Source organism: Rhinopithecus roxellana, chromosome 11 (genome assembly GCF_007565055.1).
Source record: "Rhinopithecus roxellana isolate Shanxi Qingling chromosome 11, ASM756505v1, whole genome shotgun sequence".
In the NCBI taxonomy this organism is placed as follows: domain Eukaryota; kingdom Metazoa; phylum Chordata; class Mammalia; order Primates; family Cercopithecidae; genus Rhinopithecus; species Rhinopithecus roxellana.
In genome coordinates this window covers 79,247,888-79,264,739 of record NC_044559.1, presented here as the reverse complement: position 1 = coordinate 79,264,739, position 16,852 = coordinate 79,247,888, and the positions used below count along the sequence as shown (strand labels likewise).

The following is a 16,852-nucleotide window of genomic DNA, read 5'->3' as shown; positions in this document are numbered from 1 at the left end:
GACAGGCGTGTGCCACTATGCCCAGCTAACTTCTTTTTCTTTAGAGATGGGGTCTCACTGTATTGCCCAGGTTGGTTTTAAACTCCTGGACTCAAGTGATCCTCCCGCCTTGGCCTCCCAAAATGCTGGGATTACAGACGTGAGCTACCACACCTGACCAGAATCTGCATTTTAACAAGTGCCCCGCGGAAACTCAGTGCCCACTAAAGTTTGAGGACACTTGGACCAGGGCCCCCTCACTAATGCAGGATGGTTTAGTTAGATAAGAAACTGGGCTGAGTGCAGCGGCTCATGCCTCTAATCCCAACACTTTGGGAGGCCAAGGCAGAAGGATAGCTTGAGTCCAGGAGTTCAAGATCAGCTTGGGAAAGACCCCATCTCTATTTAAAAAAAAAAAAAAAAGGTGTTTCAATTGGGCATAGTGTCAAGCACCTGTAGTCCCAGTTACCTGGGAGGCTGAGGCAGGAGGACTGCTTGAGCCCAGGAGTTTGAGGCTACAGTGAGCTATGACCACACCACTGCACTCCAGCATGGACAAAAGAATGAGATCCTATCTCTAAAAAGGTATGTCTAAAACAACGACTTTAATTAGCTGGCTAATTCTATTATGCTTCTTCTTTAAATTAAACATACATTTTAAAAGTGTGTCCATTGGTTACCCCCATTACATGTTTAACAATGTGATTACTTTTGTGTCAATCTCAGACTCAACATAGTCCTAACAATCTTTGGAAAGGCACCTTCTGTGCTCACAATGGCACTGGCCATGACAGCTTCCACTGCCACTTTCTGCTTTCTTCTCTGCCCTTGCCCTCACCACTATCAGTTTTGACTCCTGCTGTCCCTGCCCTTGTTTGCTTCGGTGTTCCTCCTGTTTCCCTTCATCACTCCACAGCAACCTTGACTGTATATTTGTATCACCTGGGGAGCTTTAAAAACTCCATGTGCACAGGCCACGCCCCGCACCAGTTAAACCAGCGTCTCTGCAGGTGGGCCCCAGGCATCAGTTTTTTTAAGGATCATCAGGTGATTGCACCATGTGTCCAAGGTTTAGAACAGCACTTTGGCCAGCGTGGAGGAAGGTGTGGCTTCCACCTTGTGCAGAGGATTGATAAGAAGGGCAGGGCCGCTTGGTACAAAGAGCAGGAATCAGATGCTTTCAGAAAGGCAGAGCAGGGCCAAATACCCAGTTCTAAGCAGGGTGACCTCAATATCTGTTACAGCTGAAGATTCCACAGATGCCACAGATGAGCTGTTTTTACTCACAACACTTCTGACACCAAAAATGTGGTGTCTTTTCCAACTCTCTGACAACAGCTGGGTGTCCTACATTTCAGTTCAATTCTAACACTATCCATCTAGAGTTGGTGTCAGATCCCACACGTTGAGGGCTCAGTCCCACAAGACTATTCCTACTTCAGATGCCAGTCACAAGTCCCAGGTTGTCACCAGGACTTCTGACCAAACAGCTATAAATTCAGAGGATCCCTATAAATGCTCAGATTCAATAATTGGCTAGAATGACACAGAACTCACGAGAGTGCTTTGCTTATTATTACCAGTTGATCACAACAGATGCACCTCAGGAGCAGCCTCATGGAAGGATGCGCGGAACAAGGTATGGGAGGAGGAGTGCAGAGCTTCCGTGTCCCCTTCAGGCCACCCTCCCAGAACCTTGATGCGTTCAGCAACCTGGAAGCTCTCGGAACCCCATCATTTAGGGTTTTTATGGAGGTTTCATGACCTAGGCATGATTGGTTCAATCACTGGCCACTGGTGATTAGTTCAGTCTTCAGCCCCCTCCCTTCCTTGAGGTCTGGCAGCAGGGCTGAGGGTTCCACCCCTCTAATCATGCCTTGGTCTTTCTCAGCCACCAATCATCTCAGTAGCAACAAAAGACACTCTTCACTCCAGAGATTTCAAAGGTTTTAAGAGCTGTGTGCCAAGAACTGGGGACAAAGACCAAATATGTATTTTTTTGTTATATCACACCTTGCCATCCTTGGGGTTCCTGGGCAGCCATATATGGATATGTACTTGGTAAATATGCGTTTGACCATGGAGAGCATCACTCTCCATTGCTGAAGCCAATAACTGTAGGTCATCCTGGCCTTCTTCCCTGTTTAAGACTTGATCATTCTATTTCCTTAGTATCTTTCACATCCATTCATCTTGGTCTGTCCTTATTGCCTTGGCCCTGGTTCATTCTCACCTGGCTTGTGGTAGAGTCTTCCTAATTGGTCTCATTTCCTCTGGGTTTGCCCCTCTGTCTGTCTGCATCTAGGGCCTCCCAAACAGATCTACTAAATATGATCATGTCTCTCCTCTGTGAAAAACCCTCCATCAGTTCTCTGTTGCTTTCAGGGTATAGTTTATACCAGAAGTCACAAATTCACATGCCAGGAGGTTCCCAAGATGATGACGTGCAGGCATGGACCTGGACTAAGCACAGACTCTTAGAAAGCAGAGAGCTCTTGGGTCATTTAGAGGGGCAGCTGTCACCTAGCTCTCAGCTCCAGCTGCTTGTTGCCTTGTGATGTCGTCAGATCTTTTGTTTTTTCAAGAGAATCAGGACATCTGGGGTTTTGTAAATGTTGGCAACTATTTAATCTTTTTAATTAATAATATAGTGCAAGCTAAATGATACAATTAGAATGTGTGCATTTTATAGTATGACAATTATACTTCAGTAAAACTGATTTTTAAAAAATCACATTGTGCAAGCATAACAAAGCTAACCTCTCCTCCCCACCCCAAATAAAAATAAAGTACATGCTAAAAATACACTTCAGCTCTCAGATCCTCATTTTGCCAGTTTCAGTCTAAATTTTAGCCAGTTAGGTGAAGCCCTGAGTGGCTGTGCTTTTGCGTGCATCCCTAGCCTTTCTCCCTCCAACAAGTTAGTTGTAGAACTTGATGTTCCCAGAATGCCCTGCTGTAGGCCACTTCTAAGTCTTTGTACACATGTTACGTCGATTTGGGGTTCTCTTGTTTCATTCTTCATCTGCTAAATTACACTATGTCTTTCAAGATTTGGTTCAGATACCATTTTCAGAAAGCCCTCCCTGGTTTCTCCCAAACCTCTTCTAGGCCACTTCCTCTGGGTTCCCAAGGAACGTACCATGCTCCTTACAACTGCCTACATTGCCCTCTAGCTATCTCATTCAACTGGAAGCCCTTGGCAGGGATAGTGTCCCATTTGCCGCTGATTTTCCAGGGATAGGCATAATGTCTAATTCACTATAAGCCTTCCATAAATTGTTTATTTCGAATGAATGAATATATCTTAATACACAAAATGCCCGAAGAATTGAGTTACATACTTACCCAGCTCTTTCTAACAGATATATTTTTGCATTATGATTTGTGTGCCTGAATGGTATACTCTATAAGGGCAGAACATTTTATTATTACCATCCAAATTTCTAACCCAGTACCCTGAAAAGAGATGGAACTCAATAGATACTGTGGAACATCAGTTAATAAGTAAAAACTAACATACATTTCAGATAATATCAGCCTCTAATTGTGATGGAGACACCGTAATTTAAAATAAATTAATATTTTGGTGATGTGCTTATGAAATACCCTCACTAAATGATTGAGGAAGAGGTAGCATTGCCCCTTCTACCACAATTAAGATGCACTGGGCTACAAATGGACTCTCATCTTTTGCATTTACATGTTCCTATCCATACTTCTAAGTACTAGCACTTCTGTATCAAATAGAGCTTAGAAATATGTGATTAAGGATGAATGATCAGCCATGTGATCTTCTTGACAGATGTTTAATACAGAAGAAAGAAAATGTTTGCAGACTCACAGAGTCACGGTGCATGGGGTCCCAGGGCCAGAGCCCTTTACTGTTTTCACTATTAATGGAGGCACCAAGGCAAAGCAGCTTCTGCAGCAAGTAAGTCCCCTGAGCCATGGTTGGGAGAATCTAAAATCTAAGATGTATGGATGTACACGTGTGTATAAATGTCTGTGTGCGTAAACACATACAGATGCACATAAATCCGCAAAAGTCCATGTTGATGATATGCCTTTTGATTGTTTGGAAATGTGTTATTCAACGTTGAGATCCACTCCAAGAATCATCCAAGAATCATCTGACAAACTACCTTAACCTATAGAGAAGATTTTTTAATTATTCTTTTTTTTTTTTTTTTTTTTTTTGAGACGGAGTCTCGCTCTGTCGCCCAGGCTGGAGTGCAGTGGCCAGATCTTGGCTCACTGCAAGCTCCGCCTCCCGGGTTAACACCATTCTCCTGCCTCAGCCTCCCGAGTAGCTGGAACTACAGACACCCGCCACCTCGCCCGGCTAGTTTTTTTTTGTATTTTTTTTAGTAGAGACGGGGTTTCACTGTGTTAGCCAGGATGGTCTCAATCTCCTGACCTCGTGATCCGCCCGTCTCGGCCTCCCAAAGTGCTGGGATTACAGGCTTGAGCCACCGCGCCTGGCCCTTAATTATTCTTAAGCTATATAAAATACCAGGCTCTAGAATGATAAAGACCAGAATGAGTGGCCTTCCAGCCATATATACGCTTTCACCCTAAGCCTGGACATGGCCTGATCTTCCTTCTTCACGCAGAGATTAGTAATCAGTGAGAATTTGCACATTAGGTGAATGGAATCTTCTTGCCATCCAAGGAGTTGAATCGAATTCTTAGAGCTTCAGGATGGGCCACATGGGCCAAGAAGGTATTTCCTGCCCCTCCAGCATAAGGCCTTCCTTTGCATGTTGAGCAGCCACTTTGCTCCCCTCCCCTGGCACCTGATCTTGGCATTTGAGGTCTTCTCCTTTTGGTGGTAGCAAGAGGCATGGAGACCCTGAAGCCTGTTAACCCAAGCCCTGTAACAGAATTGGCCTAAGCCTCCTTACGCTGTGCCACCTTTGCCCTAGATCCCCCTCCAAAGGATCTTTGGGGCCTTCTGCAGACAGGTCCCCATCCATAGGGGGACTTCTAAGAGTGAGAGCCAGGGACACGGAGCAGTATCTAAAGAGGGAGGGGCATGTCCTCCAAAGGGCGAGACAAGGCCCATGTGTAATTCCTTTTTTTTCCACACTGGAAGCGCTACCCTTGCTTGGTACAGTGGCCTAAAATCCTTGCAGACGATTTTATCCTTAACCCATTTCAGAATTCCTTCTCGGTGCGGCCAGGCGCAGTGGCTCACACCTATAATCCCAGCACTTTGGGAGGCTGAGGCAGGCAGATCACGAGGTCAAGAGATGGAGACCATCCTGGCCAACATGGTGAAACCCCATCTCTACTAAAAATACAAATATTAGGTGTGGTGGCGCACATCTGTCGTCCCAGCTACTTGGGAAACTGAGGCAGGAGAATCATTTGAACCCGGGAGGCAGAGGAAAAAGAATTCCTTCTCCTGAATAGGGGTAGACTAAAGGAAGCAATGACCAAGGGAATGGCCCTTGAGCTCCCTCTGAAGTTAGGGTGTATGATGAAATGTAGCTGAGATCATAACATTTGGAGGAATTAAACATTTTTGGAGGATTAAGTATTTTACCCCATAATTCATAGCTAACAAGTATTAAAGGCCGACCTCAGACTCAGGTCTGTCTGGTTCCAGAGCTTTGTCTCAGCTGTCCTGTTTGACTGCACATAGCCAACAAAGAAAACAAGCGCTTTAAGCACACTGTCAAAAGTTTATTTAAAGAAGAATTCCCAGGAACTTAGACCACACGAGAACCTCGCCCTACAAACCTTCCATGAGAAGATGACCGAGTATTTCCAATGTGAGAAAAAGAGATTGTCTTAGTAAATACTAAACTAGGTTATTTGCCCTCGGTCCTGTGTTGCAAGATTACAAAGGGCTAAGTTCATGGAATGAGAAACCTAAAATTTTTAATTCACTAGGAGCTCTCATTCCAGCAGTGGGAAAAATAGTTATGCTGTCTGGGGATTATGAATAAGTTGTGCCGTTGCCCAGAGTGAACATAAACAATCCATTCTGAACATAAGAGAATTCTTAGATCTTCCAAAAAGAATTATGCAATACTCGAGTAAATTTCACTTATAAATTGCATAGCAAACCTATCTGAACACCATGAAAGTCGATTTGTTTTGAATTTAAGTTTTTTCCTCACTCCTCAGTTTGCCTTCACTTTTTCTTTAGATTCTGACAACTGAACAAGACATCAAACCTGTTACCACAGACTATTTTTTGATGGAAGAAAAATATTTTATATCTAAAGAAAAGAATGAATGTAGGAAACAACCATTCCAGAGAGCCATTGGTCCAGAAGAGGATATCATGCAAATTTTAAGCAGCTGGTTTCCAGAAGAGGGATATGTGGGCAGGATTGTCTTAAAAACCCAGCAGGAAGTAAGTGTGTCTGGTGCAGCCTATACAGTAACAACTCATTATGTGATTAGCCATTTACCACTCACCGCCTCCCTGAACTTCAGAATTTCTTGTAATTGCAACTTGGTTTATATTCTTAAGTAAATGTGGATGAACAGTTTTCTTCTTCTGCACATATTCAGAATATTATCTCTAAGGTACAGTAATTCAATCTAAGAAACATCCCTTAGGCTGGGCAGAGTGGCTCACGCCTGTAATCCCAGCACTTTGGGAGGCCGAGGTGGGCGGATCACTAGAGGTCAGGAGTTGGAGACCAGCCTGGCCAACATGGTGAAACCCCATCTCTACTAAAAATACAAAAATTAGCCAGGCGTGGTGGCAGGCTCCTGTAATCCCAGCTGCTCATGAGGGAGGCTGAGTCAGGAGAATTGCTTGAACCCGGGAGGCAGAGGTTGCAGAGAGCTGAGATCGTGCCACTGTGCTCCAGCCTGGGTGACAGAACAAGACTCCATTTAAAAAAAAAAAAAAAATGTTTTCTCATGCAAAGCAACTATTCCATTTTAAAAATAAATAAAAACATCCCTTATAAGATAAAGGAAGCAAAGATTCCTTATGCATGTCATCAGCTATGGATCCAGTACTTTATTTATACATGTGGAAAGATATTGTTGTAAGGGTCACATTACTGTATAATGCAAAACCTGCAGGTATTTTCTATTTTGGGGTTGATTGATTTCCAGTTGGTGCCTGCTGAAGTTTTAGCTAATAGAAGCTTCCGTGCTTATAAGTAAAACAATAATATTTCTTTGAAAATATTCCAGAACTTCATACAAAGTAAGAATAATCTCTTGGCCTGAGTCAGAATTAGTAACCATTTGTATTACATGTGCTAAGATCCCCATGATCATTCCCAGGAAGGAAAGGATGCACCAATGCCACGCTGACTCCAAACTGATTGGCTCCTATTTGACTTAATTGATGAAGCACTTTTTTTTTTCTGAATTAGCAGAGAAAACGCTACTAACTTAAAAATGACATATAAGGTCATTTCTCTAGCATAGACAATCATGCCTCGTGACGTGTTGATAATCAAGCAGTTGGGTCTATTCAACAATTTGATTACATAAATATTTATTGAGCACCTAATATGTGCCAAGCCCTGTTCTGGGCACATGATCTGCTCCTTTGGGGCATGTGATAGTGCTTGCCTGATAGAAGGTCCCTCAGGCCCATGCTTGCTAGGGCACAGTGAAAGATAATAGCCAATGTTCACCATTATGTGTTTTCACTTTCTAGTCACAGTGAACGTGACCTGAAGCTCTACAGAGCTCTAGCATCACCTCGAGAGCCCAGAGCCACTGCCTTCTTTCCCTGACCTTGCCTAAGATGATGAAAGGACACTTCATTTAAGCAAAAAATGTAATTGTCTCCCCAGCGTTCTCTATTAAGACACACTAATTGCTAAGACAGAAACCAGGCAACCCTAATAATAATTGCTTTATGATAAAATATCAGAGGGCTTAGCTATACTTTTGAAGCCATCTTTAATGTCTAAATTTTTTTCCTGTTCTTAAATTGTCTTGCCTTATTAATTAGCTACATGTAAAAAGTATCCTCTAAGTGGTGTCAATGAATCAGTAAATTTTTAAACCTCATATTTGCATATGATTTAGTGTTGAAAGCCCTCAAACAGTATGTTGAATGATATAACAGAAACCATTTTACACTTAGAGAAATAGATTCAGAGAGGTGAAATCATGACAGGGTTAGAAGTAGAAATAATTCAAGTCTATGGCTTCCAGGTCAGTGTTCTTTCCACCATCCTATGCTACCCAGGCTGAAATTGTGTCCATCCTTGTGGATCACCCCCACTCAGCACCTTGGGAGGAGCAGGAGGCAGTGGGTGGGCTAGAGAGAAGATGGGCTGGCTGCTGAGTGTCACAGGAAGCTTCATTATATGCTCAGAGGAACTGGGGAGGGGAGGGACACCCAAATGTAATTTAAATGTGTATGACAACAAGCTGGGCGTGGTGGCTAACGCCTGTAATCCCAGCACTTTGGGAAGCCGAGGCGGGTGGATCACCTGAGGTCAGGAGTTCAAGACCAGCCTGGCCAACGTGGTGAAACCCCATCTCTACTAAAAGTACAAAAATTAGCAAGGCGTGGTGGCAGGCACCTGTAGTCCTAGCTAGTCAGGAGGCTGAGGCAGGAGAATCACTTGAACCCAGGAGGCAGAGGTTGCAGTGAGCCAAGATCACACCACTGCATTCCAGCCTGGGTGACAGAGCGAGACTTCATCTTTAAAAAAAAAAAAAAAAAGTGTATGACAACAGGCAGTAGAGACCTCAGGAATATGCTTCCAAAAAGCTGGTAAAAGAAAGCATTTTGAAGAAAAAGGGGCATAAGTCAGAAGGGAAAGCTAACAAGCTTTTTCTGATGAGCAAAATATGGCAAGTTCTCCTTTATATGCCTTTGTTAGGAAATTTTTGAAATGACTGAAATATTATATCTCAAAAGATAATAAATTTAGTGTATCTAGGTTTACCTGGTGCATAGTGATACCCAAATAATACCTGCCGATTGCATAAATGAATTCAGTACTTACTGAATGCAAGAGGGTACTACTAGGTGTAATTTTCTTGTCTCCTGGGCTTTCAGGCTGTCAGGTACCAAATCTTCCTGTGGTCAATGTGTCGCCTTCTGTTACTGGGTTTGAAATTGGGTAAACCAAGACTCTGTCACAATGAACAGGCCACCTAACTTCTGTAAAGCACACTGCCCTAATTTGTACAATCTATATAGAAACTACACTACTTGACTCAAAGAAATTATGAGACTCATGTCAAACATGTAGACAGACAATGTGTACAACAATGCTTAGTAAAAAGGGATATAAGCAAGGGCTATTGTTATTTCGTTCATAACCTGTGGCTTCCAACTAATGTGGCTAGAAACACCTTAAAATGAGCTCTGAGGGAGGCTCAAAGGTGCTCTCTTAAAAGTAAAGCTTAATGCATCATTGTTGGGACATTTTATGTGGCAACTTTTTGGTTTTCTCTGATTTCTTGCCTCCCGGTTTGGGGGACACAGATTATAAATTATGTCATGTGAATTACCTCTAAATCTTGCCCTCTGACTGGTTAAATATGTATGATCAATGCAATGACATATTATTAAGCAAGTTGTAACACAGTATACATAGGATACAATCTCATTTTATGCAAAAAGAGCCAATAGCTCGTCTCTTCCCTCTCTTCCATTATATAATGGAGTATTCATTCATTGGAAAAAATTCAAATGGACTTTTTCACTCATTGAAAAAAGTTAAAATAGATTATATATCTTTATTTAACAAAAAATCATGTAATTAAAGCGTCATGATTGCAAAGTTAATTAAATGATTGGGGCACGCTTCAGGAGCCAGTCCTTTCTGGCCCTGGTTACAGTTTTGGCGCCACCTGGTGGCAGTTATCTATTCCGACTTTAATTTAATCAATGGGTACAATTCTAGTTGAAACTTCCAGGATAGTGACAGCAACTCATGGATTCTTCTGGTTAGTTAGCACCATTTCAGTAGCCCAGTCTGGAGGGATGAGGCTACAATTCTGGGGATAAGGAGGTTTTCCTGCCAAGTCCTCACTTGCTGAGATGAGGTTGACTACTGTTTACTTACTTTGCCTCTCCTTCCCCTTTATTAAGTCTCCCTCTTGCAAAAGTTAACTAAGCTATCCTCATTTGAAAATGGGGCGGACAAAGAACAGCAGCTGCTTGATAATCACATTGTATCTAAATTCACATAATTCAAGGGTGTTGCTTTACACAGTCACATACACAAAAATACATTTGAACATCCACAGCAAATGTTTAAAAGGATGTATTACCTAATGACAGTGGGGTATTTTGTGGAGATTAAGGTGGGAAAAGGAGAAAAGACGAGAATGGGAAAAGTTTGGTTTTTCTTGATATACTTCTGTATTGTTTGAAAATTTTTAATAAGATACATCTATCTCTAGATACATAATTCACCAAAAGCCAATTAATCTAATTCTCATAATTACTGTGAATTTTGTCAAAATTTGTTTCAATGTGGCTTACCTCCAGCCATTCATTCAGCCTTGTCACTGCGGTTTTCTTCACCCAACCTGTCAATTTCATGGTTTACATTTCAGATGTCTAGCATTTCTTCATTGTTCAACATCTGTGGAAATGGGTGGGCTTTCTTTTAAATGCAATTTACTGTGTTATTTGGCTTTTGCTACTTGGCAAAATGGTATATTGTCTTTCTACAAATTTATCTAGTCAACTTGGACTCTCAAAATCCACAGACAGGCTGGGCACAGTGGCTCATACCTGTAATCCCAGCACTTTGGGAGGCCGAGGTGGGCAGATCAGAAGGTCAGGAGTTCAGGACCAGCCTGGCCAGTATGGTGAAACCCTGTCTCTATTAAAAACACAAAACTTAGTCAGGCATGGTGGCACACACCTGTAATCCCAGCTACTCAGGAGGCTGAGGCAGGAGAACTGCTTGAACCCAGGAGGCAGAGGCTGCAGTGAGCCAAGATCGTGCCACTGCACTCCAGCCAGGGCGACAGAGCAAGACTCCATCTCAAAAAAATAAAAAATAAAAATCCACAGCTAATAGGAGCAGATAAATTGGCTTGTTATGGATCTGTCAACATCATCAGAAGCACAGTAGTTTCTTCCTCTCAGAAGACACGTATATCCTTTTAGAACAGTTTATGAAATAATAACATAGTATATGAGATACTAACCTAAGTTTCTACATCACCAAGATACAAGCTCAGATTTTTGCTAGATTTGTCTGTCTTTATTCTGCATAAACCTATTATTTACTCATATTTGTCTTTTTAAACATAGAACCTAGAAGAGAAAAACACTGTTCAAGATGACAAAGAAGTGATCTTGAGCTCTGAGGAGGAGAGTTTCTTTGTCCAAGTGCATGATGTTTCTCCAGAGCAACCTCGAACAGTCATCAAAGCACCCCGCGTCAGCACCGCACAGGATGTCATTCAGCAGGTAACAGCCTCTCCCTTCCTCAATTCAGTCCTTTCCTCAGCATAAATTACGGGAACAAATGTCTGTGCACTGACGGCTCATTTTATGAGTGAAGTTCCTGAACGGGGACCTCAAAGGGGAGTGTGTGCCTCCTGTAGTGGCTCATGCCTGTAATCCCCGTTTTAGGAGGCTGAGGCAGGAGGATCACTTGGGCACAGGAGTTGGAGGCTGCAGTGAGCTATGCAGCCTGGATGACAGAGTCAGGCCCTGTCTCTAATTTAAAAAAATGACCGACCCAGTGGCTCACACCTGTAATCCCAGCAGTTTGGGAGGCTGAGGTGAGCAGATCACTTGAGCTCATGAATTTGAGACCAACATGGCCAACATGGCAAAACTCTGTCTTTACAAAAAGGACAAGAATTGTTGGGCACGGTGGCTCACGCCTGTAATCCCAACACTTTGGGAGGCTGAGGCGAGTGGACTGCCTGAGGTCAGGAGTTCGAGACCAGCCTGGCCAACATGGTGAAACCCCATCTCTACTAAAAATACAAAAATTAGCTGGGCCTGGTGGCAGGTGCCTGTAATCCCAGCTACTTGGAAGGCAGAGGTAGGAGAATCGTTTGAACCCGGGAGGGAGAGGTTACAGTGAGCCGAGATCGCGCCATTGTACTTCAGCCTGGGCAACAAGAGCTAGACTTTGTCTTAAAAAAAACAAAAAAAAAAAAGTACAGAAATTAGCCAGGCATGGTAGTGTGTACCTGCAGTCCCTGCTACTCAGGAGGCTGAGGTAGGAGGATCGCTTGAGCCCAGGAGGCAGAGGTTGCAGTGAGCCGAAATCGTGCCACTTTACTCCAGCCTGGTCTTTTAATAAAAAAAATTAAAAAATTTTTAAAGCTTGGAAATATTAATTCAGTCCTTCAGCAGACACTTAGTGTCTACAGTGAGTCTGGATCTCTATAGAGCATTGATAATAATGGATTTAGGAAGTGGCTCTGCAGTGACAATGTCATGGTCCCAGAAATACCTGAGCCAGTACCTACTGACCATCTCTCAAGGATCCTACAGAGGACAAGTGGGAGGCCTACTCTGATCCTCTCCCCTCCTGTAAAGCATGCTTCTCTGAGAGTTTACATGGTTTCAGAGAATTCTGCTTCCTTCATAGCCTTGTGAGGGTAGGCATTCATCAAACACCTATTTGAAGGTGTACAACACGATTAAGAACACAGACCCTTGCCGGGCGCGGTGGCTCAAGCCTGTAATCCCAGCACTTTGGGAGGCCGAGACGGGCGGATCACGAGGTCAGGAGATCGAGACCATCCTGGCTAACACGGTGAAACCCCGTCTCTACTAAAAAAATACAAAAAACTAGCCGGGCGAGGTGGCGGGCGCCTGTAGTCCCAGCTACTCGGGAGGCTGAGGCAGGAGAATGGCGGGAACCCGGGAGGCGGAGCTTGCAGTGAGCTGAGATCTGGCCACTGTACTCCAGCCTGGGCTACAGAGCGAGACTCCGTCTCAAAAAAAAAAAAAAAAAAAAAAAAAAAAGAACACAGACCCTAGATCAAGCTGTGTTAGGTTCAAATCCCAGCTCTACTTCTTACTGAGACCTGGAGTAAGAGCTCAGATCTGTGCCTTCGTTAGTGTGCTGGTAAACTAGCTCTTTGTAATGTAAAAGTTAAAAGAAAAGCCCTTATTTATTTCTTTTGTGTAAATGCCCCTACCACATCTGATTTGATCAGCCTATTCTCGTTGGCTCCATCGAAACACTACATGGTTAAGTCACCACATAGACAATATGGAGACAATATAATAGTACTTTCCTTGAAGATTAAGTATATGTAAGATGTTTAATACAATGCCTAGCAAATGGTAAACATTACTTAAGGGTTACTTGCTGTTCTTATTGTATGATAACTTGGTTAATATTAGCCTTCTTATTCAGTTGACTTTGAATTCCAAAGGGCCCAGACTTACGTTTCTTTAATTTATCTTTGTCTCCCCTAAAAGGACTGCACAGTATCCGGGGCATAGTTGGCCCTCACTAAACATTTAATGAATTAATAAATGCATCAATGAAAGACATTCTTATATTAAATGAAAAGAGAGATCAGTTGACTTCTAAAATTCTTTCAACATCCAAGACTCTGTGATAGAGATAGCCCAGCGGGACAGAGAGGCTCTTGAAGAGCAAGATTCTATTCCTCACAGGCTGACTTTCATGTCTATGAGATTTGGTACATGCAGAAAATCTGATTCAGACCTTTATTGTTACTATTATAGCTGTGTATATCCTGGAATCTGCTTAACCTGTGTTAAGTTTAAGCTTCCTCGTCTGAAATTCGGGATAACACCTAAATCACAGACTGTTGGGAAGCTAAATGAGGTGATGTGGGAAACTACATTATAAGCTACAAGTATACAACTGCAAAATGAGCTGGATGAGATGATCTGGAAGATTCCCTTCATCTCTAGTCTGGGCCATTTTTCCACCTTAAAGTTTCATATAGAATGAATGCCAGTGTTGGAGATTCTGTGTCTTTATTCAGTTGATCATAACTTACCTTTCAGACCTTATGCAAAGCCAAATATTCCTACAGCATCCTGAGCAACCCCAATCCGAGTGACTATGTGCTTCTGGAAGAGGTGGTGAAAGACACTACCAACAAGAAGTCTACCACACCCAAGTCCTCTCAGCGGGTCCTTCTGGATCAGGAGTGTGTGTTTCAAGCCCAAAGCAAGTGGAAAGGTGCAGGAAAATTCATCCTTAAGCTAAAGGAGCAAGTGCAGGTAAAGTTTAAAGTTATTTGTCTCTGTTCATAAGTTATACTCATAATCACACTGTAGCCAGATCTGGAAGCTGGTGAAATTTAAGAGAAAGTTCCTGAGTCAAGGAATGCAGTTAGGAGAAAATTATTTGGCTTTGTTTTCACTATATGGAAAAACATGTGGCCGAACTTGCGGTTAAGCAGTCCTAGAGGGGAGCTCCTCAGCCCTACTCTCCAAAGCTCTAGAGAGAAGAGGAAGGCGCTCTTCTGAAATAGGGTCATGTGACTGAGGAACCTGAGTTTAACCTAATACCAGTGGAAAGTTCTTTGTTCCCACAGGCATCTCGAGAAGATAAAAAGAAAGGCATTTCTTTTGCAAGTGAACTCAAGAAGCTCACCAAGTCAACTAAACAGGCCCGAGGACTTACATCACCTTCTCAGCTCTTGACCTCAGAAAGTATCCAAACCAAGGAGGAGAAACCTGTGGGTGGCCTGTCCTCCAATGACACAATGGATTACCGACAGTGACTAAGGGCAGCACGTTTAACCCAGGTATAGTTAAGTCATTGCACCATCCTGGAACAGGGCTTAACTTAAACTACTTTGTAAGGCATAATTAGTACGATGTCGTTTATCTTTTCCAACAGGAGGATGCCCCTCGAAGGCAGGTAGGCATGGGACCTTAAAACAGGAAAAGGGCTCTGAAGATATGTATAACATGATGTTCTACTGAGCACTGCCTATAAAGAAAACAGGAAAGAGGCCGGGCGCGGTGGCTCACGCCTGTAATCCCAACACTTTGGGAGGCTGAGGCAGGTGGATCACCTGAGGTCAGTTCAAGACCAGCCTGACCAACATGGCGAAACCCCGTCTCTATTAAAAATACAAAATTAGCTGAGCATGGTGGTGCATGCCTGTAATCCCAGTCACTCAGGAGGCTGAGGCAGGAGAATCACTTGAACTTGGAAGGCGAAGGTTGTGGTGAGCTGAAATCATATCATTGCACTCCAGCCTGGGCAACAGGAGCGAAACTCCGTCTCAAAAAAAAAACAAATATATATATATATATGTATGTATGCAACTGGAGCTTTTGTAATTTTAGACCTTCTTACTTTGTAGATAAGCAAAGGTCCCAAGAAGTCAACTTGCTCAAAGTACTGTGACAGCCTTATTTCATCAGACAACTGTCTTCATTATTAATAACTGACAGGAACATTCTTCAAGGCCTCTATGGATCATCCAGCTTTTATTCTTTTGGATTTCTAGTTTTATTGCTGTTTTAATTTAGGTTTGATGTAGCCTCAACAACCTCATCTCCTTCTGCCTCAATTAAACAATAATCTGGCATCCGGGATATGGTTAAAAAGAAACCAAAATAACATAACAGCCTCAATCCTAAAAATGCAGTAAATTTACTGCTTGATATTCACATAAATTCATTTTATCTTAAAACAAATTATTTACATGAGACCTGAATAAAAGCATGTGAGGGAACCAATGGTTTCTCCTTTTCGCTTAGTTTCCTAATGAACCTAAGGGTTCATTAAAGCCAGCTTTTCACCTGTTCCATGGTAGTTCACAGATTTAAAATTCCCAAGATCAACAGCACAGTGAAAGCATTGCTGCTTACGTCACAGAGCTTCACCATCTGCCTTTATGACAATAAGGACCTTCTCATACAAAACTGCCAAACTGCAGAAACTCACTATTAAAGAACTCAGTGATGCCTCTTGACAGAGCCAGATTTGACTTACAACAGCCCAAAAGAAGGCCCAATACATCGAGACCATGTTTCCACATTTAAAGAGCAACTCCTAAAATAACTGGTGTCCTATATTACACTCTGCAGTGGTCAAAATTTTAAATATTGTTTTCCATATCCAGCAGTTAGTATCAAATAAATCATAGGTGTGATATTATACATGCCTCTGTAACTTCTGTAAGGAGGTGAAATTACACTAAAGCTGGCAAATTGGTCATATACTGGTCTACATATAAAGAGCCCTCTATATGCTACAAGATTACTTCTTAAGTACAGAAGAATACAACTCCATTAGAAATTTGACTTAAAAATAATATGCCTGGCCGGGCGCGGTGGTTCAAGCCTGTAATCCCAGCACTTTGGGAGGCCGAGACGGGCGGATCACGAGGTCAGGAGATCGAGACCATCCTGGCTCACACGGTGAAACCCCGTCTCTACTAAAAAATACAAAAAACTAGCCGGGCAAGGTGGCAGGCGCCTGTAGTCCCAGCTACTCGGGAGGCTGAGGCAGGAGAATGGCGTAAACCCGGGAGGCGGAGCTTGCAGTGAGCTGAGATCCAGCCACTGCACTCCAGCCTGGGCGACAGAGCCAGACTCCGTCTCAAAAAAAATAATAATAATAATATGCCTACTGTAATGAACATTGCTAACTGCTTATATTTTAGGAGACTAGGGGAGGGTGATTGATAGTGATTTAGATGATTGCCTTTAGATTCTATTGTCCTGTAGCAAGTATTTATTTTTTCTGACCAACGGACTCACATGACATTCTTTTTTCTTCTTCTAAGCAAGCAGATATTTAGAACCATTCTGTTGACTTCACAACTTTGCTTAAAGCTGGGGAAGGCTGGGCCGGGCGCAGTGGCTCACGCCTGTAATCCCAGCACTTTGGGAGGCCGAGGCAGGCGAATCACGAGGTCAAGAGATTGAGACCATCCTGGCCAACATGGTGAAACCCCGTCTCTACTAAAGACACAACAATTA

General features: G+C 42.9%; 1 protein-coding gene across 2 annotated transcripts in view; it reads left to right on the top strand.

Annotated features, from left to right (window-relative positions):
* Positions 1-16,852, top strand: part of PLCE1 (phospholipase C epsilon 1) — a 274,157-nt gene that overhangs the window by 255,930 nt on the left and 1,375 nt on the right. For both annotated transcript variants that reach the window (XM_010368132.2, XM_030940806.1), the window contains 5 exons: positions 3,785-3,913; positions 6,140-6,349; positions 11,207-11,365; positions 13,910-14,128; positions 14,446-14,658. In XM_010368132.2, coding sequence (XP_010366434.2) covers positions 3,785-3,913; positions 6,140-6,349; positions 11,207-11,365; positions 13,910-14,128; positions 14,446-14,634 — 906 coding nt within the window. In that variant the 3' untranslated portion in view covers positions 14,635-14,658. The remainder of the gene's footprint in view (positions 1-3,784; positions 3,914-6,139; positions 6,350-11,206; positions 11,366-13,909; positions 14,129-14,445; positions 14,659-16,852) is intronic.